The following is a 26,806-nucleotide window of genomic DNA, read 5'->3' on the forward strand; positions in this document are numbered from 1 at the left end:
ATATTGTAACTTATTTTAACAAAAAGCAGGAATGAAATAATCTAGACTTCAGGCAGTTAATATTTAATTTTAATAATACTTGTTATGTTTAAATAGTCAGCAATGCATGAAGAGAAAAATCTTCAGATGTTGATACATGGTGTGAACACATGCTTTAATTATGCAGTTGGGGGAGATTCACAGTTAACAAAGCTAAAAAAAATCCTTGTTATAAATTACACAAAGCATATAAAAATATTTCTCTGAATGCATAGATTAAGACATTACACTCACCTACCAGCAACTGTGCATTATAATTCAGATGCTAAATGTGAGTTTCAACCAATTGACCCAACAATTTTCCACAGGAGATCAGTTTAGAGCAACTCTATGACAGGCCAATAATTCCCCTCTGGATCCCCAAGTCCCTTTGTTTTGACTATTTTCAGAGCTGACTATAGACAGAATAAGCCTGAGAACTACCCTGGAGTGTGTCTACCTGTTGCTACACTGCAGAGACACATCCAGCCACTAACTACTACCATACCTAGCCAGAAGAGTTTTATTCCAAGTAGGTTCAAGGTGAGGTCATACTAGGCTTATTTCATCTGAAAGAGACCTAGATTTTATCACCTCAATATAATATTAACTCTTTTTTCAAAGCAAACAGTACTTTTGGGCAAATTCACTTTCCAGGTGGCTGAAGCACAAGGGAGGTCTCTACCTTAAACCACTTAGGAGAAAGCAGGTAAGTAATAATTAACCTTCATTCTACTATACAAACACCTAGTACAATGGTAAGTCACAATCAGTAATTTGGTAGAACAAGAATTAAGTTGCAAAACAGATTGATACAAGTTTAAGCTGGCTTTGAAAAACACCTCAACCCAGCTTCAGCATTTAGGTAGCAGCAGGAGGCCATTACCTCAAGATAACATTCTATTCCACAGACATCTTTTGTACATTCTTACTAAATTGTAGTGTACCAATAAAATTAAGTTAACACAGTTAGGAAGTTAAGTTTCTTTGGAAACTATAGGCACTATGGGGAAAAATGCTTCCTAAGACAGCAGGGATGCCACTCAACAGCTGTCCCCCACCATCTTGTTTGTTTAAGTGTGCTAATTCTTATTCTGAAGTTAAGCTGTTAGTTTAAACAAGAGAGTAGCTTTTCTTTAGCATTAAAGACACTGGAAGGAAAAAAGAACCTTGAATTAATCCATTAAAAAATTCTTATGCCATGCACAAGAGTTTAATCAGTTTTTCTCAATTAACTTATTCCAGAAAGTCATGTGAGGGTTACAATTGACTTTAAGTAGAAAAACACAAAAGACCCAACATAATTTGCTTATAAAAGCAACAGAGAGTTTCAAGTTGCATAGAAATCCTAATAATTTTAAAATAACCTTTATCTTTGATATAAAAATAAAGATGCTAACCCCTTTTCTGCTATGTTTTTCACAATAACCTTCAAAACAGCGACAGAACAACCTTAAAATTGCTTTTCAATTATAATGGAAAATGAAGGTGGAGACCCTGGGACTGCAGCATTTGGGCTCTTTTACATGTTAAAATTAAGCATGTTGATGACAGTAATTGCTTCAAGGAATAAAAAAATCTGATTACTCGTTTAGGAAGCATTAGAGAGACCTCTAGTGACCACTAAGAAGTTAATGCAGAAATACCTATTTTCTAGGTGATGATTTTCATACTGTGAACAGATAAAGCAGTCATGAATGGATTTTTACAAAGGAAAACAAGAGGGAAGCTATTTTGGTCGACAGCATATTTACAACTAGGGTATGTTACTGTAGCTTTAAATACCTTTAACCTGAGTAACATTTATGAATATATTACTTTATAGCTGCAAGTCATATAAATTCATGTCTAGTACCTGTATTGCCCCCAACAAACTGAAGCTTTGAATCTGTACTTAGTCAGATATGTTTTTCAGGCTATTCTTCTCCATTTAGTTTTAGACTAAATGGTAGCTGTGTGCATTCAGCACCAAGAAAAGAGCATTTCCTCTCATCAAGGTAGTGTTTGACAGTCTGGATTAAGAACAGACTCCACCCTCTCTCTGCCTTTTTGCCAGGGGCTTTTTCACTTTGCAGATAAAACACATATAAAGAAACTTTTAGCTTTTGTCTCTCCGGGTAACTTTTCAGGGATTCGAAGCTTTAAGCAAGGAGTTTTTATGCACCAAGAGACAAGGAAGAGCAGCACCACTGCTTGTGGGTAGGGGTTTCTACTTGGTCAGAACAGGTTAATTAATCTGCTCTGCAATTGTCACTGACAGCTCCAGGCCAGAACTGTGTTAGTATGCACTATGCTGTGGTATCTGTGGCTCTCTCAGGTAACTGCAGAATTTTAGGGCATTAGCCTTGATTTTTAGATTTTTAGACAGGAATTGACATGTGCCATCCCAATACTCCGTGCTAAGGATCCCTGATGCTGTTAGTAAGTCAGTTTTGAAGCTCTCCTATTATAACAAGGCCTTTCAGTCAGTGTTGATGCAGCATTTCTGAATAGAAAGTTATTTTCACTTATCATTAGAACCAGTTCCAGCTCTTGGAAATCTTGAAGCCGGGCAACATCTTTGTCCTAAAACAAAAATGAGTAGCAATGAATGATGGAGGATCCATTTGTTTCCATATGTATATACAATATCCTGTATGATATCCCCGCTGTGACATTTACTAAATCCCAGAAATACTGGCAGTGGTCAAGGTTAAAAGAAGCCCAGTCAGTAGACAGAGCAGTCAGAGTTACACACACATATGGATATATTACCAATAGTACCCACACAGTGCTTTAAGGTTTGCAAAGTGCTCTGCATGTTTTACCATGTGATCCTCCCCGCAGTCCTGCCATCATTCGTTTTAAGGGGAAAAGAATAGAGATTTAGAACGGCAAAGTGATCTCATTTGTCCGGAGTCACAGAAGTAGTGAGTGTCTGACATGGGCTTCCTGATTCCACTGTACCACAGTATAGAAACCAGCTCTCCTCAAGCTCTCTATTGGAAGCCCAGAGCACTGGTGGTTATGTATAGATCTTGCTATAATATACTTTATATGATTTAACTCCGATATATTAGAAGAGGGCACATAAGGAATCCTGACTACTTTAGTATGAGGGTAGCTGAAAACATGACTATTAGGCCAGGTTCAGGTGAGTGACTAACCTAGAACATTCTCTTTCATATTTTCAAGAGTGACAGAATCTCTCCAAGCTTGATAGAAATGAATTTGGAGGAATACGTTATGTTCAATTTCTATCCTGTACTACTCTATCCAGGTTTCAAAAAACCCCCAACAAAACTGGGGCATGTCAATGCAACATTGTAATTTTGAAATAAATAAGCAAAAAACAAATACTCCTACCCAACCCCATGTTCTTACCTTTCTTAACAGAGTATTTGGTAACTTTCTGATTTTCTCCACTTGGTCAGGATTAACCCCCAGTTCACAGCAACTCACTCTGAGCAATTCCTGGTAGGTGAGTTCTTGTCGATCAAGTTCAATTTCAATGAAGTCATTTTCTCGAAGAGATGGATTCTGAATTCTCACCTTGAGTACCAGCTCTTTAAAAAAAAAAAAAAAAAGTAATTTTAAAGAAAAGCAAAATTAATCGCTTTCTTAAGAAATCCAACCGATCAAAAAAGCTCTCTATATGGTTTATCCCATTTAATTTCAGATCTTTCCCAGATCAAAGTTTTGCTCTTAAGACAGTTTAGTTTAGTGTTAAAAATTCACCACAAGGAAAATAAATTTCTGATTTCCAATCCTAGCTTTAGCTTATCATGACTTATGCCCTAAAATATGGATCCTAATAAAAGTAATTTTGATCAGCTCATCATTAAAATATCAGAAAACAATTATTCTATGCTATTAGACCACACATGTGAATGGCTTTTCTAAAAATTCCCCAGTCCTCAGGAATTCCAGAACAGTGGGAAAAGAATTCCATTAGAATATAATCTTCTAGAGAGAAAGGACTGTTTTCATTTCTATTCCCTGTCCCTGCTGGGGACATCATAGGTATTTAACTATTGGACTTTACTGAACTGAACAACTGATCTGCTCTGGGAATTTGGGTAAGTTTCCAATGTATTATACTGAATGAAATGGTGTTCTCTAAAAGTATAAGCTATACTTGTATAAATTTGAGCTTTTGTCTCAGATATTAGAAAGGACAAGAGTGATTTTAGTGTTGGAGAATCTCATCAGTCAATGAAAGTTGAGAAACAGGTTTAACAACTGTTAAGGAATAATAGGATGGCAGGAAGAGGAAAAGAAGGTAGATGAAAGGCTAGTGAACTGGTTGGCTGCTAAAATAAGCCTAAACAATTCTGAAGTCAGAAGTATGAAAAGCTATCAGAAACAATGTGTCACACCTGAAAATGATGAAGCACTAAAAAGAAAAAAAAAAAAAAGTAATTTTGCTACATAAAATCTCATCTCAGATGAATAGCATAGAACTATAAATATAGATCCTTGGTTTTTAAGTGCTCTTCTCCTCAGAAATTATGGTTTCCTCCCCTCTGCCTTCTATCAAACTGGGGTTTAGTTTTATCACTTCCCAAGACACTGGTGTGTGTGTGTGTGTGTGTGTGTGTGTGTTTTCTTTTATTTTCTTTTTTCAGATCAATGTAGTACTATGTACTTCATGTATACCTGTACTATCATTACCAGTAATCCTGGTACTTCACAAAGTAGATGAAACATAGGACTTGTATTATCTACTTGGTCCCAAGGATAGGTCTACTAATATGTTACCTTGCATATTAAATGGAAAAGCTCCAGTGAAAAAAAATGGCTGGAATGCTGGTGTTGGTCCTGTAAAAGTCCCATTCTGTTGATCCAGAGACACCGGTGGTTTGGGAGTGACAGGAGAGAACAGGGAGCGATTGTGACTCACAGGTGGCTGACAGACTGGACCAGGTTTTGTGCTTTCTGGTTTTCTAAATATGGCAGAGGGGACAGACATATCCCCATTCTGGACTAATGCCAAGGAGGTATGGTCATGTGAAAAGGACCCTAGTCGGGGTGTTTCTCCAGGTGGCACCACAGGAAGTGAGTGATCAGACGGGGGTGATGCAGGAGGTGTGGAGGATCTCCCATTTTGCAGTTGAGCTGAACCATCTGGTGTGGTAGTATATGTAAAAGGGAACGATGGATTAGCCAAATAATTGGGAATAAAGGGCAGTTCTGAATCTTTTTTCAGCTCTGGAAGGTCATCATCATCATCTTCCACTAAAAAAGGAGAAAAATTGTCAGGAAACTAGAATGAAAAGGAGCATGACAAATACTTTGGCCATTGATAAATTACTAACATCAGAAGAATTTCCTTCTCTTCCATACAGGATGCTGAATCCTGAAATCAAACTATGAATTTGGAATTTAGTGGAGTTCAACAATCTTACCTTTATCAACTACCTCCTCATTCTCCACAGTATCTGTTCCAAATCTTTTCTTTCCCAAGGTCTTACCCCAAAGCATTCTTCAACAGTTGGAGCAGATGACCCAGCATCCTACTTCACTGAGGAAACTGAGCTTTCTTTTTTTTTTTTTTCATTTATCATCCATTCCTTCACTCCCTCCCATTCCCCTTCAGGACCTTGTTCAAGCAGTCTCATTCTCTCTCATGTATCTTCAATTTCTGTTTCTTTTCACTGGCTCCTCATTTGATTACACTTACTGAGGTTTCCCCAATTCTAAAAAAAAATGCTTTCTTTGACTTCATTTAATCTCTAGTTTTGCTTTACCGCCAAATCTTTTTTAAAGTCATCTGTAATGAACATCTCTTTATCTTCTTATCCACTCTCTCCCTAACTACTTGTACCATGGCTTTCCACCTCCATACTGTATTGAAAATGTTTTCTCAAAGACCCCCTACTTTTAATCATCAAATCCAATGACTCTTCCTTGGTCTTCATCCTCCATTACTTCCATTACTTTGACACAATATATAACCCCCTTGATTTTCTTCCAACTTATTCCTGTCAGAATGCTGCTCCTCTGCTCTCTTCAGCACCCGTTTACCTTCTTTTTAGACCTACCATACAGGTACATCTAAAGGGACTCTTCACCCTCTTCTCCTCTCTCACACAACTACGACTCCGCTCACTGCATCGAGGCAGGGGTCCTCACAGCCACACCTAAATTCTTTCCCTGCCATCTTCTACCATGATTACCGTCACCCCTCCCCGTCTCTGCTTTTTCTCCAAACTACAGAATGAGGCCAAAGGAAGCGATGGGGAGATAGTAACCAGTCACTACAACTTTGTTTCCTAGTCTCCACTAGCCCTCACTTCCATGCAATCCCTTCCTTCTTCCTTCTCTGACCTTCTCCAGGCCTCCCAATTCCCTCTCAGTAAAGAGTTTCACCTCATAGTCCATTAAAGCCACCCACCAAGAACCTCTTTTCCAATGAAATGTCATACTCTAGAGTCCTTCAGCATTATCCCTCTCTCTCTCCTCTTTGTTATGGCCACAGAAGATAAGGTGATCCTTTTCCTTGCCAATGTCTGCCCCGGAGCCTACTCTCCTCTGGTTCCCCCTTTAATCTTAACCTCTCCATATGCCAATGGCTCCTTCCCTGTTTCCTATAAATATGTCCCTCCTTTCAATGCCCAACTCCCCCCAAATCAATAACCCACCCCCCCAAACAACACCATGATATCTACTCTGTTTCCTCTGCTTCTCATCTTCCCTTTCAATCTGGTTTCCATGTCTACCACTTAACTAAAGTTATGTTCTCCCAAGTCACTAATGGTCTCTTTATTGCTAAATCTAATATCTCTTTCTCAGTCTTCATCCTCCTTGACCTTTTTCTGATGTTTGTATTTTCTTTTAAATGCTACTTTTTAAATGAACAATTTTTTTCTTCCTCTCATCTTCCTTTTCCACTGAAAAACAAAACAATACAAACCCTCTATTAAATGCTAACAAATGTCCACATTGGTCATGTCCAAAAACACATCACTCTTATCTTGAATGCATCACCTTTCTGTCACATGATAAGTGGTATTCTATGGAATTGGTCATGGCATTGAATGTCTTTCAAAGTCGTCTTTAACATTGTTCTTCCTGTAAAAATTGTTCTTCTGATTCTTCTAATTTTACTGTGTATTAGTTAATATAATCCTTTTCAGGTTTCTTGGAATTCATTCTTTTCATCATTTCTTCTAACATCATGGGGACTGAAATGTGGATCACATTTTCACTTTTTTCTGTTAATTTTTTTTTTCCTTTCTATTTTTTTTTCTTTTTGATCTGACTTTTCTTGTGTTTATTTAGGACTAATCCCTGATCTACCATCCTTTCTAGTTAACCCTCTTTCTTTCACTCCTATTTCTCTGTTGAATTTAACGTATTTTGGTACTAGATTTTGTGTGTGTGTTGTGTAATTACTTCTTTTGACCAGTTCGGATGAAAAGTGAGCTTCTACTCGCTCTGCATTTGTATAGATGGCCACTTGTGCACTCTGATTATGTGAGGGAATTTTTTCCTAACTTTCCCTTTCTTTCCCTCACTCACTGTACTCCTTTCTTTCCTTCTTATTGCATTCTTTTCTTAAGATCAACAAGATATAACAGAACTCCTCTTAGACTTTGTCTAATTGGATTCCCTCTATAAGTCCTGATGATGATAGGGTTCAAAGGGAACACATCTATCATCTTCCCATTTTTGAATGTAAGCTGTTTATCTTTGTTTAGTCTTTCATCACTATTCATTCTTATTGACCTTTTTATATTTCTCTTTATTAGAGTTTCTACACTGACGTGGTCTTTTCATCACAAATTCTTTGAAGTACTCTATTTCATTAAAGATCCAATCCCCAACCCCTTGGTAAGTCGTTATTGAATGTATACAAATATCATCTGTCTTCTGGAATATTGTATTCCAAGTTTTCCATTCCTTTATAGTGGTGGCTGCTTGATCCTGACTATGGCTCTTTGGTACCTGAATTTTTTCTTTCTGGATATTTGAAGTATTTTTCCTTTGACCTGGAAGTTCTGGATTTCAGCCATGATATTCCAAGATGTTTTCTTTTTTTCCTCAGACAGCGACAAGTGAATTCTATTTTCACTTTACCCTCTGATTCTAAGAGATTCGAGCATTTTTTCTTTAAGATTTCTTGAAACAGGATATCTAGGCTCTTGTTTTGGTTAAGGCACTCAGTCTTATGATTCTTATTTTATTTTATTTTTTTTTGCAATCTGATTTTCCAGTGAGTTGCTTTTGATATGCAATACCTTACATTTTTTTCCAGTCTTTTTATCTTGTTATTTCATCAAGTCATTGGCTTCTGTTTGGTTCATTTTCAGGGAATTTGTTGTTTGCACAAGGTTTTACATGACTTGTTTCAAACTGCTATTTCCCTCTCCAATTCTTTTGTCCAATTCTTTCTCACTTTTCCCTCAAGCTCTTTATTTTATTTACAAAAACTTTTTAAAAATGATTTTAAAAACTCTTGCTTCATCACCTAGTTGAGTTTGTGGCCAAGCAGAACATTTTGGAACCATTCTCTTTCTGTGTTTGTACCCTGAGTTTCCCTGGTGAGGACAAGTTTCTATGGTGAGGTTTTTGTTCATTTGCTCGCTTTTCCAGCCTACATCCCAACTTCAGACTTGATGCTCGGGTTGGGTCCTGCCGTGCTTTCAGGGGAAGGTATGCCCTGGTCCCACTGCCTATGTTCTCAGAACAGGGAGTGGGGTGTTCTCTTGGGATCTCAAGGACTGGCTGGTGTTCCAAAGTACTCTGATCTAGATCAAAGTCTGACTGCTGTCCTTCTGGTCTGAGGCCACAAGGTTCTAAGTTAAGTTTGGGCAAGAGAACACTCCTGGGCTTGGCCCCTGTCAGCTGTCTAGAAAACTCTGCTGGTTTAGTCAAAGGTCTGGGAACCAATCCTGCCCTGGTTATCCTTCAGGCTAGGTGAGATGGTGGAACTGAAACCCCACTGAGCATCTACAGCTTAAGCTTCTCTGTTCCTTCCTGCTTCTGAACTTTCCTCCATTCTGGGTCCAGTACCCAGGGCCTCTCCAGCCTCCCTACCAGGGACTGCCTTTTACCTGTGAGCTGGAGCTAGATAGTGGTGAACCTGCCAGTGGTGAATCTGGAACCTCCTCTCACCCTTACCTAGCACCAAGCTGGGTAAGAATGCTTTGAGCTCAATATCCTCCTGACTAAAGCCCCTCTCCAGTGTCCACAGACCTTTTAATGCCAACCTGGCCTGGCCAAAGCACTGTGACTTTTCTGGATTTCACAATCACAACGCACTTTTTTCTTTCTGTTTTTTGACAAGGCAATCAGAGTTAAGTGATTCGCACAGAGTCACAGCAAGTGTCTGAGGCTAGATTTGGACTCAGGTCGGTCCTCCTGCCTCCAGGACCAGCACTCTATCTAATGTGCCACTTAACTGCCTCAGCCTGGTGCATTTTCTAGATCTGTTTGGAGTGTTTGGGGAGAAGCTCAGAGTATTGCTTCTTGCTAATCTGCCATTTTGACTCTTTCCTCCTTAGAAGTCACTTCTCCCTGAATGTCCCACCAGGCCCTCAAATTCAACATGCCTAAAGCCAATTATCTTTCCCCTTAAACTTTGACTTTTGTTCTATTTTTAGATATCACCATTTATCCTGTCTCATGCTCAGAATTTTGAATTATCTTTTAATTTTCTTTTTTCTCTTTCTTTATGTCCAATCAAGTTCTATCAATTTCACCTTTGTAAGAGTATTCCCATTTATCTCTTTTCCCAACTGCAATCATTCTAGGACAGGCCCTCATTACCACCTGCATGGACTATTACAACAACCTTCTAACAGTTCTTCCTATCTCCTTTCAGGAATAAAATAATTCATACCATTGACAAAACAAGTTTTCTTGTTGATCAATCTAGCATGTCTTCCCTACTCCAGCCCAGTAAAAAAAAAAAAAATAATCTCCACAGCTTCCCTTTGCCTGGCATTCAAGGCCCTCCTCAATATGGAACCACCTATCACTTTGCCCTCATTTTTCTCTCTGTGCAGCTAAACAGGACTACTCTTTGCTTCCTGAATATGTTGCATATAATCTAACCTCCATCTCTTTGCTCATATTTTTTTCTCATGTTTACAATGCTCTCTCTTTCTCTGCTTCCTATTTAATTCTTACATATACCTTAAACCCTAATTCAAATACTACCTCTTCTATGAAAAAGGCTTCACCCTCATCTTCTATTAGAAACAATTTGCCATCTTGGATTTTTATAACTCTGCATTAATACACTTATTAGGTAATATTGTATATAAATAATAATTATCTGTATTTGTATCTTATTCCTCTACTAGGATATAAATGGACAGAAAATGTGTCTTATATCCATATCTTATACCTTCCCCAATATGTAATATAATACTCTGCACACAGTAGACTATTATTAAATGGTTATGAATGATTATTTAATATAATCAATAGCACAGAAAACATGATGAGAATAAATGTTAGTTGTATATAACCAGAAGTTACTTATTAGTCCAAACTTACCTCCCATAATTTTCCTGATATCTTTTCTTGATGTCAGTTGGACTGGCATTTCACCTTTTGTAGTAAGAATCTCTTTGTCAGCTCCTGAGTTTAACAAGTAAGAAACCACCTGGCCATGATTTCGTTTGCATGCCCAGTGCAAACAGGTCCTAAGTAGAAATGACAGTGATGTAAAAGAGGTTGGAAGAAAGAATTTGAGATTTTAAAATTATTTTTCACAAATGGCTTACATAATAAATTTAACTATGGGATAACTATTGCTAACATCAAGAGTCTACAAATCTAAATTTAAGTCCTTACAAAAGTAAATAACCAAATCACTTACAGCATTTTAAAACTGAATTTTACATAGTAGGTTAAACTTTTGTGATCCCTAAAAAGCATTTCAGGTGCATCAGTGCTGCTCAATGATTCTTACCAGATCCACTTCAATAGTCTTAGTTTTGTTTTGCCACCTAAATTACTCTTACAACAACAAAAAAATTTGTTTTAAAGTTCATCTGGGAAGAAAGTACTTTTTCCTTTTTAATTTTTTTCTTTTCCTTTTAAATGAAAACCTTCTTAACTGTACTGTTTATTTATGGTAATAATAATCTCTTCCCAATAAATCATATCTGCTTTCTGAGGATCCATCTAGCTAATAAGTACAGAGAGATTAACTATAGCATCTCATGAAACAAAGAAAAATATGAAATAACCTTCAGTCCTATGTGGCTCCCTCCCTTTCTACAGGAACTGTAGCAGAGTGATGAGAAAGAGGGCAAAGAATGCTTAAAAAATCACATTGTTTTAAGACCATCTATAAAGTTTAACTTAATTATTGGTATTATAATGTGAAATCCTTGTGCATTGACCAATGATGGACATATATGAATCATATCAATTTTCTATTATTGTTAAAAATGAAAACATAAAATAAAAGGAAGTTGGTAGCAACAAAGATGGCTTACATATTATATTTGGAAAGGCAAATAAAGAATTTGATTTTATTTTGTCTACAGGTAACAAGAAACATCATTTCACAGATACCTCCTATTGCACATTTGCAAGACCACTAAAAAAAGAAATGCAGCTTGTGTGCCAACATTCATTGCAAAGGATTAAAAAGAAAAAAAAATATAAACTCAAGAAGACCCTACAGACTAAATCAACATATATTCAGAAATTGGTGCCTTCAATGCAAAAGTGAACAGAGGAAGACAGTGAAAGTATATTGGTTCTAGTACCAAAAAGGAGAGTCAAAGGTTTTTAGACAATACAGAAGCCTCATGCCCATGTCTAATATTTGTTTTTAAGATAAGGAGACTGAAAAGTATTTAATATAGTGAATAAGTAATAGCACAAAAAAATGAATTTGGTTATATTACAATAGGAAATAACATACTAATAATTTTATTACTATAATTAACTAGCTATATATATATATTGCCAGACCACAATACTTGTTAAAGTCAAGATCAAAATCAATATCAAACTAGAAAAACAAAAATAAAGTATACATATAAGGCAACTCCACTGTGACCTCTGTAAATAAGCTATTAATGCCAAAAAAAATGGGGAATGGCTAAGAGACTAGATACTGCTGATGCAGATCATTATCACTAGCTATATATATATTGCCAGACCACAATACTTGTTAAAGTCAAGATCAAAATCAATATCAAACTAGAAAAACAAAAATAAAGTATACATATAAGGCAACTCCACTGTGACCTCTGTAAATAAGCTATTAATGCCAAAAAAAATGGGGAATGGCTAAGAGACTAGATACTGCTGATGCAGATCATTATCATTTTCTAAAAAATTTTAACCATTCTAAACCAACTGTCATAATTAAAGAGATGAAAAGGCCCTATAAACTGCCTTACCACTCAACACTTGCTCATTTTGCCAAGTAGAGACAGAGTAGCTAAAAGCAAAACAAGTCTGGATTATATTTATTTGTTAAATATTATAGAGAAGGATCAGTGATTAGGAGGTAACTCATAAAACAGTGAGAAGCAAGGAGAAGAAAAAAGTGGGGAATAATTTTACAAAAAGCTTGTATAATAGGTCAGCTAGGTAGAGTAATGGATAGAGCACCCGCCCTGAGGTCAGGAGGACTTGAATTCAAATGTGGTTTCAGACACTTAATACACTTCCTAGCTGTGTAACCCTGGGCAAATTACTTAATCCCAATTGTCTCTGCAAAAAAAAAAAGAAAGAAAGAAAGAAAGAGAAAGAAAGAGAAAGAAAGAAAGAAAGAAAGAAAGAAAGAAAGAAAGAAAAGAAAGAAAAGAAAGAAAAGAAAGAAAGAAAGAAAGAAAGAAAGAAAGAAAGAAAGAAAGAAAGAAAGAAAGAAAGAAAGAGAAAGAAAGAAAGAAAGAAAAGAAAAGAAAAAAAGGCAAAAATCTTGTTCAAAATCATGACCAGGGAATTTAAGAATAAAACCAGAAGGACTACGAACATAAGAAAATGAGAAAAGATGTGTAAATATTTTTACCTACTCTCTTTTCTTAATAACAGTCACCACATTTGGGCTTTAAAATGACAGCTCTTGATGAGGAATGACGAGGAATGCATAAGAACACAGTAATGGCTTTAATGAAAGGAAAAAGGACAACTTTACTACACCAAGAATACACAGAAAAGCTCTGGTGGAGGCAAGATAATTTTGAAGACATTGAAGGTACAATTCTTATACTTGGACGAATGGAGGATGCTAAAGCCTTAAAAATTAAACTTGTTAAAAAAGAAAAAAAAAAAAAGATGAACAAGAAAGTATTAAAACTACAAACCATATACCTATTTTCCAATTTCTACCAAAAAAAAATTTCTTTAAGAATAACTTATATTTTCATCAAGGGCAACATTGAAGCATGTGTGAAAAATAAACAAGTAAGTTTTCACAAAATGATTTTCTATTGCAGATTACATTTTTGCAGTCACACAATTTCTATCTGAAAAGGGTAGAAATATAAGATACCACCACTGTGACTATTGTACTGATTATGGGTATTTGATTTGGTAGCAAACTGCTGCCTAAAAGCTTTCCTCTAACAAGATATCTTTCATGAATATGTCAACCTCATAAAAAATTCTTTAAAAGAGAAAGCAACAGAATAAATTGTGGTATATGAATATTATGGAATACTATTTTTTGCTAAAAAATGACCAGCAGGATGATTTCAGAAAGGTCTGGGGAGACTTACATGAACTGATGCTGAGTGAAATGAGCAGGACCAGGAGATCATTATATACTTGAACAACAATACTATATGATGATCAATCTGATGGATGTGGCCATCTTCAACAATGAGATGAAACAAATCAGTTCCAATAGAGCAGTAATGAACTGAACCAGCTACACCCAGGGAAAGAACTCTGGGAGATGACTATGAACCATTACATAGAATTCCCAATCCCTATATTTTTGTCCGCCTGCATTTTTTATTTCCTTCACAGGCTAATAGTACACTATTTCAAAGTCCGATTCTTTTTGTACAGCAAAATAACTGTTTGGACATGTATAACTTATATTGTATTTAATTTATACTTTAACAATATTTAACATGTATTGGTCAACCTGCCACCTGGGGGAGGGGATGGGGGTAAGGAAGGAGGGGAAAAATTGGAACAAAAGATTTGGCAATTGTCGATGCCGTAAAATTATCCATGCATATAACTAGTAAATAAAAAGCTATTAAAAAATATATATATATACATATATATATGTATATATATATATAACACACACATGTATAACCAGAAAAAACAAAACAAGGAAAACAAAAAAAATAAAAATAAAAAAGATAGCAACAATTAACTTAAACTTTTATTTTTTTTCTTTTTTGACTGAGGAAATTGGGGTTAAGTGACTTGCCCAGGGTCACACAGCTAGGAAGTGTTAAGTGTCAGAGGCCAGATTTGAACTCAGATCCTCCTAACTTCAGGGCTGGGGCCCTATCCACTGCACCACTTAGCTGCCCCGACTTAAACTTTTAAATATTTAACTTTAACTGTATCACTGATCATTGGTAACAAATAAGGCACAAAAGAGAGAGAAGTATGCTTACCAAAAGTGTTTGTCACTAACAGAGGATACACCAGTAAACACTAACATACTTTAAACATGAGCAATGAGGTGGGCCCAGAATTGGGGGGAAAAAAAAGCTGAACTGACTTCTAGGAAGCTGTATACTGCTTTTAGTAGCCTCAAGTCTCTCCCTGAAAGAAAAAATTATCTTTATTAAAATGTCAATTTTCTTATAATAATGTTATGTAATTTCAAGTCATGGAATATGTGTCTTAGGAGAATTAAAATCGAGAATGTCCCAAAAAGCAATGGAGAGAACAGTGGATGTAAGCAAATGGCAACATACTACCAACCAAATAGTGCATGAGAAAAGTGTGGCAAAGTATGTCACAAAAAAAGTATATGACTGGACAAGGTTGTGGTGGTCTTCCTTGGAAGGCTGTCTTAGTCTCCGTTGCAATCAATAATTAATCCAAAATCGCAGCCAGCTGCTAAAAATTGCAAACGTTTATTTCTCCTTACAAATTAGCCAGGTTAGTTGAGGCCTATCTCTCTGCCTGGCTCCAAGAGATCTTGTAGCTTTGTCCTTGGCTTCTGCCTCTGCTTTCTTCAGCCTCCAGCCAGCTCCGACTTGAGTCTTCTCAATCTCCAGTCTGTGGCGAGTAGTCTTTTCTTCCAGAGTGTTCTGTCTCAGAGCCCTGTTGATGTTCCAGAGAAATTCTCTTTCGCTCCAAGAGCTTCCTCCATATATATCATCTCCCAAAGGTTAACTCCTCCTTCTCGAGGCAGGGATTATGGAGTGCTCTCTGGTCCTGAGAGAGGTGTGAATTCAGACTAAGCCCTACATGTGTGAACTCCATTGAGTACTTTTATGAGCTCTCTAAAGGTGTGAACACAAGCATTGTTCAATCAGTTCCACTTAGTATCTTGTTTCAAGTTCTGGCCCAAAATAACTCTTAAGATTAAATTAACTCCAATGTCTTGAACACCTTGTAAAGAAATGTCTTAACACTTTAGTAAAGATTCCAACATCTCCCCTTTTGGGGAGTACTAACCAGGTACTATAGGGAGAGCTAAGGGAAACTGACAGAAAGGCAGTACATGTGCTCCACTGGTACTCACAAAAATGTTAGGAAGAATGCCCCAGCTAGAGTGGGTAGAAGATTTATAGAACTGAATCTGAAGTAATAAGTTCCAGGAAAATAATGATTCAATTTCTTCACATTTACCTATAATTCTTTTCTCAAAGGTACACAATGTATTATGTGCTAAATAAGTCAGTGTCTAGATTTTAATTGGGAAGAAAATTTTATATTTAAATGCAAATAAACAAAATATTTTCCCTAACCTTCACATATTGTTCCAATATACCTTGCCCATTTCCACAAAAGCAATTTCTGAGTAAGTTATTTAGACAAAGAAGTTATGTATGCTGTGAAGAGCTATAGTTTTAGTATTAGATAGAAATGTCATTAGCATATAGTCATATGATTCTGCCTAAAAGAAATTAAAGAATAACTAATATCTACTGAGAAATCTACTCAATAGTAAATGCTGGGCTTGGAGTAAGGAAGACTTGAGTTCACACACAGCCTTAGAAAATTCTTAGTTATGTGGCTTTAAGCACTTAAACTCTGCCAATGGAGAAGAAAATAATAAACCACTCCAATATATTTGCCAAGAAAACCATAAGGAAAAAGGTCTATGGGGTCAAGAAGAATTAGCTATGACTGAAATGATTCAATGACTAAAATAATCCCCAGCAGCTAGTGCAAAATGCATTCTATAGGTATAAAAAGCAAATCATTTAACCTGTTTTGAAGCATCCCACTTCCCTTAATGAACTGAAATAAGTGACTGCAAAGCCAAGACCAAATATAGGTGTGCTAAATAATAGTAGTCCCATTTCTTAAGACACTGTTAAGGCATTACTCTGAGGAGGAAAATTTTATAGAAAAATCCTTTTGGCATCTAGAAAATTTAACCCTCAAGTTAGAACAATTCCTAAAAGGGCCAGTTGATTGGTTGCTTATGGATTGATTTATTTACGTATTCTTATTACAGAAGGATATTGTAGTGGTACACTTTATCAATATCACACATTTTAAAAATAGAACTTTTTTAATTTATTAAAATTTTTTATTTTCAAAACATATGCAAGGATAATTTTTTCAATATTGACCCTTGAAAAACCTTGTATTCCAATTTTTCCTGTCCTTCCCCCTACTCCTCCCCTAACTGGCATATAATCCAATATGTGTTAAACATGGTAAAAATATATGTTAAATCCAATATAGGCATACATATTTATACAATTACCTTGCTGCACAAGAAAAATCAGATCAAAATGAAAAAAAAAAATGACAGAAAACAAAATGCAAGAGTGAAAATCCTATGTTGTGACCTATACTCAGTTCCCACAGTCCTGTCTCTGTGTACATGACTCTCTTCATCATAAGATCATTGGAACTGTCCTGAATCATCTCATTGTTGGAAAGAGCCCTAGTCATCAGAATTGATCATTGTATAATCCTGTTGTTGCCAAATATTATTTATATTTTTATCCATTTGCCTTTGGATTACAAGCTACTGGATTGGCAGACAGAATGTTATTTTTGGAAAATAATGGAAGAACTTCATCTACTGATCTTCTTGTCTCACCCAAGGAAGATGAGTGAGTGGATTGGTCCAATGTGTCCCTGATTCTAGACAGTTAAAATGACTGTAGATTGTAGGCATGTAGGTAATATTGATCTGAAAAGCAAGCAATTATAAGTGAGCACTTCTATTGAATGGAGTATGATGAGAAAAATAGGCTCCATTTGGAAGTATTCACTCACTGGAGGTAAATCATCTGTTTGCACAAGCTGAAGGCGAAGGTGACAATTCACAGCTAGGTCCTTGATCTATATGGGGGTTCAGAGAGAACTAGCATCTCAGTGAGAGGGCTTGCTGAGCTCTTCAGGCTGCCCATTCACTTTGGATATCCATATGTCACCTTTCACCTGTGGTTCCAAGAAGTTACAGCATGCAGAGGCCATCCCTGGGTAAAACCATCTCGGCACACAGGCCAAACCAGACGGAAGGGAACTCAAATGTATTGGTGAATTAGGGGGATGGCCGATGAGAACATTCCCACAGCCATGAGGGCATCCGGAGCCGGCCCTGGAAGCTCTCAAAGCTTGGTCAGATATCAAAAATGGCAAGTTAATCCACGGCACTCTGGGCCAGAGCAGTCCCCCTGGCTTTTGTCTTGCTACTGGATTCAAGAAAGTGAAGCTGATGAGTCTGTGTGGCTCTGCCTCACTAAGACCCAATTCTTATACAAGACAAGCCATCACTGGTCATCTTTGAATATCAAGGGTGAACAACAATAAAGGCCACGGAGCAAAACAATTGAAACAAGGAGACAAGAGGATCTGAATGCAAAGTGAGATTAAGTTGACAATATCACATCACACATAGCAAAGCTGTGGAAAGCCATGGCTCATTTTCAAATCAGTTACAGGGCCCAAGGCTTTTCTAACTCAAAACTCCTTGTACCCAAGCAACATTTTTTAACTTTCGCATAGCACTGTACTTTATTCCTTAATCGCCAACGGCAGATATTATGCTTGGTTACAAGTGATATGGTAATCAATTATGAAACTTTAACTCTTCAAATCTTTAGATTTGCAGTCAGAATATCACATTAATATAGGGAGTTTTTTTTTTTACTCTGGAGAGTCACTGAACCATGCTCATTATTGCTGATATTGTGATTTACTGGGCAACAAATATGAATCATTCTCTCCCACCTCTCAGCTCTACACCAGGACTTTTAAATGCCTGCTATAAGTATAATCAGAAGTTCTAGTTGTCAAATTCACCTCAGCCACACCAAATTGTTCCTCCTCCTGATTTAACTATTTCAGTTACTTGACATAGAAATCATGTGTCACGTTTCAGTCCTCCTTCTCCCTACAAATAATCTGTTAACTCCTGATCTACTACTCCTGTCTATTGCCACTATTCCCATCTAGTTCAGTCTTTCACGACTTCTTGTTTGGGGACTGTTCCAGTAGCTTCTAATTAACTTCAAAAACTTCAAATCCATCCTACGACATTACTGACAATTTAATGATCGAATTATGCCTCTAATTGAAAAATTTTTAACAGCTTCACACTACTTACCAAGTCAGGTGAAAATTTTTTATCAAGGTGTAAAAAGGTTTCCTTCCTTACTCGGGCTTCAATTCACTTTTTGTCACTTCATACAACAACTCTTCATGGCCCTCCAGTATTAAAGAATCCAGTTTTCCCACACCATTGTGCCTTTGACCCGTGTTCCCAATTCCTGAAACCCCTACCTCTTGAAATTAAAATTTTACCATCCTTCAAGGCTTCATTTAAATGTAGCCTTCTATGATTCCACAATTCTAACTTTTTTTTTTTTAATTTAATGATACTATGTGTTACCTTTATTTGTTTTCACATCTTGTCCTCTCTTCTTACTAAGCTATAAACTCTGTGGAGGGGAACAGGAAGTATATCTTTTCATTTCTGCATCTTTCATAATGATTTGTATTTATATGTTCAATAAATGTTCAGTTAATTTGTAAAAATGAGGAATTTAGGACAGGCACCACTGTTTCACTCCTAACAGATTTTCCCAGACATACTAAATAAATGTTAGTGTGTTTTAAATGCAAAAGCTAAAGGGAAAAAAAATCCACTATAAAGAAAAAAAAGGATATTGAATCCACTATAAAGAAAAAAAAGGATATCCTTTGCTCCACTTCTCTTTGCCATATTAAATCAAACGACTTTTTAAAAGCTTATAAAAAAATACTAGCTGGAACTAAGATGGCAAATTAGGGGCAGCTACCCAGTTGAACTCTCCCAATACTCCCTCCAAACCACTTTAAAATTATGCCATAAATCAAATTTTTGGAGTGGCAGAATCAACAAAAGGTTGGAATAAGTTTTTCCCCAGCCCAATAAAACCTTGAGGTTAGTTGGACAAACTTGTGACACTGTGGTGGAAATGCATCCAAAGCCCACACTTAACAGCAGCAATAGCAGCTTTGAGAGCTCTCAGTCCAAAGACGGTAAGGGAATTGGGCAAATAACTAGAGATTCGAGGGGACCATTTGCTGGCATTGCATGCAACTGGCACCAATTGGTAACTCTACTGCCCATATGCAGTTCTGTGTCCCAGTGGCAGAGTGAAGAGGAGTGCTGAGAGTCAATCACAAGGGAACAGATCGTTCCCTTGTTCTGGTCATGGTTACACTTCCCAAGCAAAAAGGAATGCTAGTGTTTGTAGTTATACAAGACCAAGGACCCCTGTTGGGTAAAAACTCAGATCAGAATATCGACCATACCTGTCCCAGGATCACACCACCTTGGAAGCACCAAGAATTTGGAGACCTCCTAGAACTAACTCTGAAAACAAATGCACAAAAAAGCCTGAAGTTGAAGTGAGCAAAGCCTAACTTTTAACATAAAATTCAAAGTTTAAAAAAAAAAAAAAAGGCTAGAAAAATGAACAACAAAAAAAAGAATCGGATCATAAAAAACTAAGTGAAAAAGGAAGACCAAACCAGAAATTCAGAAGAGAACAATGTTTAAACCGCTTTTTTTAAAAGCCTCAAAGAAAAATGCTAACTGGACCCAAATTCAAAAAGAATTCCTCAAAGAGTTAAAGAAATAAAAACAGAAGAAAATGGAAAAAGAAAAAAAGTGATGTAAGACACTTATGGTTGGTAAAAGAAGTATAAAAAATTACTGAAGAAAATGCACTTTAAAAAACAGAATTGGCCAAATGGTAAAAGAGGGACAAAAATCCACTGATGAGAACTCTTTAAAAACCAGAATAGATCAAATGGGAAAAAAAGCACAAAAATTCATTGAAGAAAAAAACTCCTTAAAAAGATTTGGCCAAAAAGGAAAAAAGTGCAAAATCTTACTGAAGTAAATAATTCTTTAAAAATTAGAATTGGGCTAGTGGGAATGACTTTATAAGAAATCAAAAAACAAAAAAAACCAAAGAAGTTAAAAAAAAAAATGTAAAACATTTCACTAGAAAAAACAACTGATCTGGAAAACAGATCAAGAACAGAGATTTTTAAGAATTATTGACCTGAAAATCATCATCAAAGAAAGATCTTCGACATATTTCAATAAATTGTGAAGAACTGCCCTTATATCTTAGATGCAGAGGACAAAATAGAAATTTAAAGAATCTACCCATCACCTCCTGAAAAATAACCCCAATTGAAAACTGCCAGGGATATTATAACCAAATTCCAGAGTTCCCCCTGTCAGAGAAAATACTTCAAGCATCCAGAAAGAAACAATTCAAATATCAGAGCTACAAGGAGGATCACACAAGATTTAGAAGCTTGCACATTAAGAGAGCTAAGTGTTCAGAATATAATATTCTAAAAGGCAAAGGAACTAAGATTACAACCAAGAATAACTTACCCAGCAAAACTTAGTTTAATCCTTCTGGGGGAAAATAGATATTTAATGAAATAGAAGCACTCCCGATGAAAAGATCAAAGCTAAATAGAAAATGTGACATTCAAATAGAAGACTCAAGAGAGATAAAAAGGCAAACATGAAAGAATAATCATATGGGACTCAATAAAGTTAAACTGCTTCCATTCCTATATGGAAAGATGATACACATAACTCCTAAGACTTTTGTCGTTAATAGGGCAGTTAGAAGGAGTTATAGACAGAGGACATGAGTGTGACTCAATTATGCTGGAATGATCTGTGAAAAAAGATGTATTGAGAAAAAGGAGAAGATAGAGGTAGAATGGGGATAATTTTCACAAATAAAAGCATGCAAGAAGGAAGGGAAGCTGAGGGTGGGGATGGGTACAATGCTTAAACTTCACTCTCATAAAAATTGGTTCAAAGAGGAAAAAACACATATTCGGTTGTTTATAGAAATGTAACTTTACCCAACAGGAAAACAGGAAGGGAAGAGATGGGAAAGGGGGAGGCAGGAAGGATAAAAGAGAGGATGGATTAAGTGGTTAGAAGCAAAATAGATTTTTGAGGTGGTACAGGATTAAAAAAGGAGGAAGAAACAGAAGAAAATAACATGGAAGGAAATTCATAGTAAGCAATCATAACTGTAAATGGGAATGGGATGAGCTCAACCATAATGGAAAGAGCAGAATAGATCAGAAACTAAAATCCAACAATATATTGTTTACAAAAACTACACATGAAATAGCACACACAGTTAAAGGGCTGGAAAAGAATGTAATATGCTTCAGTTGAAGTAAAAAAGACACAAATAACAATCATGATCTCAGACAAAGCAAAAGAAAAAATAGACATAATTAATGTAAGAAATGATGAGGTTTCAGAAAAACAACAAGAGTTATATGAATTGATGCAAAGTGAAGTGAAAACTGGGAGATCGTTATGTAGTGACACTTGAAATAATGATAAAGTATGAAGAATTTAGCTATCTGATCAATACAATGATCCAAGACAATTCCAGAGTATTTATGTCAAAAAAAATGCTATCCACCTAGAGAGAAATGATGAATTCTAGTGCAAACTGAAGTGTAATTTTTCTCATTTTCTTTATTTTTCTTGCTTTAAAAATATATGGCTAACGTGATTTCACATGTATAAGTGCCAACATATGGTCTGCCTTCACAGTGGGTATAGGATTAAGTAGAGGTAGAGAATCTGGAATTCAAAATTTAAAAAGAAAAGAATGTTAAAAGTAAATAATAAAAATATTTTCCAAAAAACTAAAAAAAAAAGTGCTAGAAAAAAGGACACAGAAAGAGAAATTGCTTGAAAATCATGCATATAAGGCATTCTTTTGTCATGTCACATAAGTGGCTTATTTCTAACAGAGATAGCACAAAACAGAGCAAGAAGGTGGAATCTTTCCTGATGCTTAAGCAGTTAGCATTCATTCTCCCCTCTTTAAACTACTTTTGAATGACTTAATAGTTCTTTACTTATATAATGTTCTAGTTCATTGTGTCCCAAGGTAAGTTGAGGACAAAGGACTATTTCATTTTTGTCTCTGAATGTCCACCACCAAATGGAGGCATAGATTTGGGTCATTTCAAACTCTTTTCTAGCCTACCTGTTCTTATGAATGACTATCTCCCATCTCCCTGTCTTTGCACAGGATATCCTCCATTCTTGAAATGCCCTGTCTCCTCACATTTTCCCCTAGAAATTCTTAGTTTCCTATGATCCAAGCTTGGCTCAAGAAACATCTCCTACAGAAGGCCTTTCCCTAATCCCATTCCCAGACACCATTATCTCCCCTCCTCCAACCAATTCCCTTATACAAAATTTTGTATTTACTGATATTCATTTGTATGGTTTCTCCTAATGGAATATGTGCTTCATTTTTGTCTTTGTATCCCCCTGGGCTCACAGTAGGTGCTTACTCTGTTTGACAGACTGATCTTGTCCAAGATTCTTATTTTATATCTGAGGAAACTGAGGTCCCTTTGGACCTCAGTTTAGATGACCTTCCTAAGGACAGAAGTAGATCTGAGTGCAAATCTTCCAAATCCAGATTTCTTTCTGCTGTGCCACACTGGACCCAGAGTATCTTGGAGATCATCTAAGTCTCAATTTATATTTGAAGAAACTGAGGCTCAGAAAAATAAGGTAATTTACTTGATAAATCAACACCAGAACCAGATATCCTAAGCCCATGGTCCAATATTTTTATACACCAAATGAAATGGTGTTTTGAGATTGTAATGCCAGAGAAACTGAGGCTTCAAGAGACAAACTGGCACAGTTTAGTATTAGAAAGATTAGTAAGAAAGGCTCTCTATTTGAAAATACTTGGTTTAGTTCATAGCTAACAAAAGAAATTCTACTTCTCAAATGAATTAAAGTAGTTCTATCAAACTTATGATTATGATATTCTTCTTGAAGGCAAGTACTCAACAAATATTGATTAAACCCTAAAGAATTTAGGATCATCACCATTCAATTTCACACTAAACAGACTGTTCAAGAAGCAGCATGGTACAGTGCAAAGATAGAACAGGAAATTTGGACATGGAGGACTGGATGTTGGTTCTGCAACCTCCACACAAATCATTTAACCTCTCTGGACCTTTTTCTTCCTTTGTAAAATAAGGCTGTAATAAACCTGAAATAAACCATCTAGATATCTGCTGATTCAACTAGCTAAGTCTTGTCAACTCAGTCTATCATCTGACATGAGGAAAATGCCATATGCTTGGGTCAAAGGAGTCAAGAAGTAGAAAGAGGAGACTAATACAGCAAAGGTTTTGGAGTCAGAAGGCATGGCTCCGCCATTTAGACCCTGTGTGATCCTGCATGAATCATATAAACTTTTGGGGTCTTAACACAAAAGGAGACAACTGGATTAAATACATAAAAGGTCCCTTCCAGCTTTAAATCTGGGATCTTATAAATATCTTCATGGATCAAAAAATGTGTAACTTCTATTTTACTATTAAAAACCTATTTCAATAAGAAAGGGGTTTCTTACCAAAATAAAGCAACAGGAAAAATTTGAGTTTGGCATGGACAATTGGTTTCCCTAAGAACTTTTTTTAAAAACCTTTCCCTTTAAAATTTTTTGGAAAAATCATTTAAAACCCTTTAAAATTTAAGTTATACAACTTCAGAAATTGATAGTTGGGTAAAGGGTTGAAAAAAACAATCCCGGGTTTTGGAAGGAAATTCCCCAAAACCCCTAGCCTTTTAAGGGCTTTAAAAAGGGGAAAAGGAAAAAAAAAAGGAAAAAAGAAAAGAAAAAAAGAAGGGTTTAAAAAAAAAAAGAGAAAAAAAGAAAAAGGGAAAAGAATAGAAAGAGTAAAGGGAGAAAAGAAATTAAAGAGAGCTAAAAGAGAAAAAAGTAGATTAGAAAGGCTAAAAAGGAAAAAAGAGAATTAGAGAAGAGAGCTGTAGGCAAGAAAAAGAGAATAGAAGAGAAAAAGGAAAGAGAATTAGAGAAGAGAGTAAAAGGAGAAAAAAGGTTAGAGAAGGCAAAAGGAAAAAAGAAATTAGAAGGCTAAAAGGAGAAAAAGAATTAGAAAAGAGCAAAAGGAGAAAAAATTAGGAAAGAGGCAAAGGAGAAAAAAAGAGAAGGAGAAAGAGCGAAAAGGAGAAAAAGAATAGAGAAGGGCAAAAGGAAAAAAGAGAATCAGGAAAGCTAAAAGGAGAAAAGAATCAGAGGTAAAAAGGAGAAAAAGAAATTAGAGAAGAATGAAAAAAAGAATCAGAGAAGAGCAAAAGGAGAAAGAATTCAGAGAGGAAGGAAAAAGGAATGAAAAGGAGAAAAAAGAGAATTAGAGAAGAGCGAAAAGGAGAAAAAAGAGAATCAGAGAAGAGAGCGAAAAGGAGAAAGAATCAGGAGATAGAGAAAAAGAACAAAGAAGGAGAAAGGAAAAAGCAGAAAGGCGAAAAGGAGAAAAAGAGGAATTAGAAAGAGGAAAATTAAGAAAAAGAGAATTAGGAGAAGGGAAAGGAAGAAAAAGGAATGAAAGTTATTTAAAAGAGAAAAAAGAGGAATTAGAAGAGGAAAGGAGAAAGAGAATTAGAGAAGAGAGCGAAAAGGAGAAAAGGAATTAGAAGAGGCGAAAGGAAAAAAAGAAATGAGAAGAGAAGAAGAGAAGAGAAGAGAGAGAAGGAGAAAGAGAAAGAGGAAGAGAAGAGAAAAGGAGAGGAGAGAGAGGAGAGGAGAGAGAAGGGAAGGGGAGAGGAGAGGAGAGGAGAGGGAGGAGGGGAAGGAGAAGGAACTGGCACTTTAAGTCCGGAGCCTGCTCACCACCACCCTTCCTTCCATCTTGGGTCTATAGGACTGGCTGCTGCAAAATTCAACAAATATTCATTAAGCACTTACCAAACGCAGGACAAAATGTGCCGGGGACTGGGGACACCAAGGAAAAACTGAAGCTGCCTCCCCCCACGAGGAGCTCTAGGAGAGGGGTCCCGAGAGGAAGGGAAGAAGCCCTATTTAAGCGCCTACTACGTGCGCGCACGCAGGTCCCCGAGAGGCCGGGCCCAGAGGGGCGCGCACCGAGGGCTGCGGGGCCCCGACTACGCTCCCCCGGCGGCCCCACAGAGGGATTCGGGGTCTGGAGGTTGGGCCCCGGCCCGACCTCGGACCACTCTGAGGCACAGCGGGATGGGCCCCGGCCCGTGCAAAGCGCCGAGAAGGCCAAACGGCCGGCCCGGCCACTTACCAGCCGTTGACCTCATTCTGGGAATTCACATCCACCCCGCTCTCCACCAGTTTCTGCACCTCGTGGATGTCCCCCAGGGCGGCGGCCTCCCTCAGCCTCTCTTGCTGCTCCTTCTCCTCCAGCTGGGCGCTCATCTTTACCCCGGGAGCCTCCGCTTTCTCCCCGTAGCCCTCCAGCCCGAGCCCGCAGCGACTCCCGCGGCCTGTCAGCGCCGCGCCCGCCCGCGCCCCTGCCCGCGCCCCCGCCGCGGCCTTCCCTCGGCCATGAGCCCGGCGCGAGCGAGAGCGGGCGCGGAGAGTGTGCCGCCCTGGGCCCGGGCTCCCCGGTGCCGCCCCGCCCCGCCTCGGGAGTGCGCTCAGCTCGCCCGCGGCTCCGCCTCTGGGGGCGCTGTTGGTGACAACCCTGACCTAGATGCTTTCCGTTCCTATGGCCAGAGAGGCCGACTAGCCCGGCCCCGGCTTTATGTAATTTCGCTGCGGGGTTTTGGAGCATCCATGAATCACAAGACTATTTTTAGTGCTCCTCCTCCCTGCGTCCGTCCCCCTCCCCGCCCCAGCTCCCTTTTTCTGCTCTCCTCCTCTTCATTTCCCTCCTTTTTTCCTCCTCCCCATTCCCTTTTTCCTCCCCTTCATTTCCCCTCCTCTCTCCTGCTTTCCCTTTCTCTTCCTCTTTTCATTCTCATTCTCCTCTTTACATACACTTCCTTTTTTCCTTCTTATTACGTTCCTCTTCCTACTCCCCTTCATTTCCATTCCCTTTATTTCCTTCTCATCCTCTTCCTCTTCTCCCCTTCCCCTCCTTTTCCCTTCTTGTTTTCATAACGTCCTTTCACTCCTTTCCACTTTTACCTTCCTTCTTTTCCATCCACTTTCTCTTTTTCACCCATTATCTCCTTCTTCCCATTTTTTAAACTCCATTTTCTCTCTTCCTATTCTCTCCTTTTCCCCAATCAATCGATCAACATTTATTAAGCCTACTGTGGGCCAATCACTGTGCTTTGGGAGATACAAAAAGAGGCAAAAGTTAGTTCCTTCCTTTATAGAGTTTAAGACCTACTCAAGGAGACTATATG

At 37.4% G+C, this 26,806-nt stretch overlaps 1 protein-coding gene across 1 annotated transcript; it reads right to left on the reverse strand.

Annotated features, from left to right (window-relative positions):
* Positions 1 to 51: 51 nt before the first annotated feature.
* ANKRD40 (ankyrin repeat domain 40) lies at positions 52 to 26,036 on the reverse strand. Its single transcript, XM_031966398.1, has 5 exons — positions 25,735 to 26,036; positions 10,507 to 10,655; positions 4,759 to 5,235; positions 3,382 to 3,563; positions 52 to 2,583 (listed from the first exon to the last, which is right to left on the reverse strand). The coding sequence occupies exons 1-5, from the start codon at positions 25,866 to 25,868 to the stop codon at positions 2,437 to 2,439; spliced, it is 1,089 nt and encodes a 362-aa protein (XP_031822258.1). The 5' UTR covers positions 25,869 to 26,036; the 3' UTR covers positions 52 to 2,436.
* Between the last annotated feature and the right edge of the window lie 770 nt (positions 26,037 to 26,806).

Source organism: Sarcophilus harrisii, chromosome 4 (genome assembly GCF_902635505.1).
Source record: "Sarcophilus harrisii chromosome 4, mSarHar1.11, whole genome shotgun sequence".
Classification (NCBI taxonomy): Eukaryota; Metazoa; Chordata; class Mammalia; order Dasyuromorphia; family Dasyuridae; genus Sarcophilus; species Sarcophilus harrisii.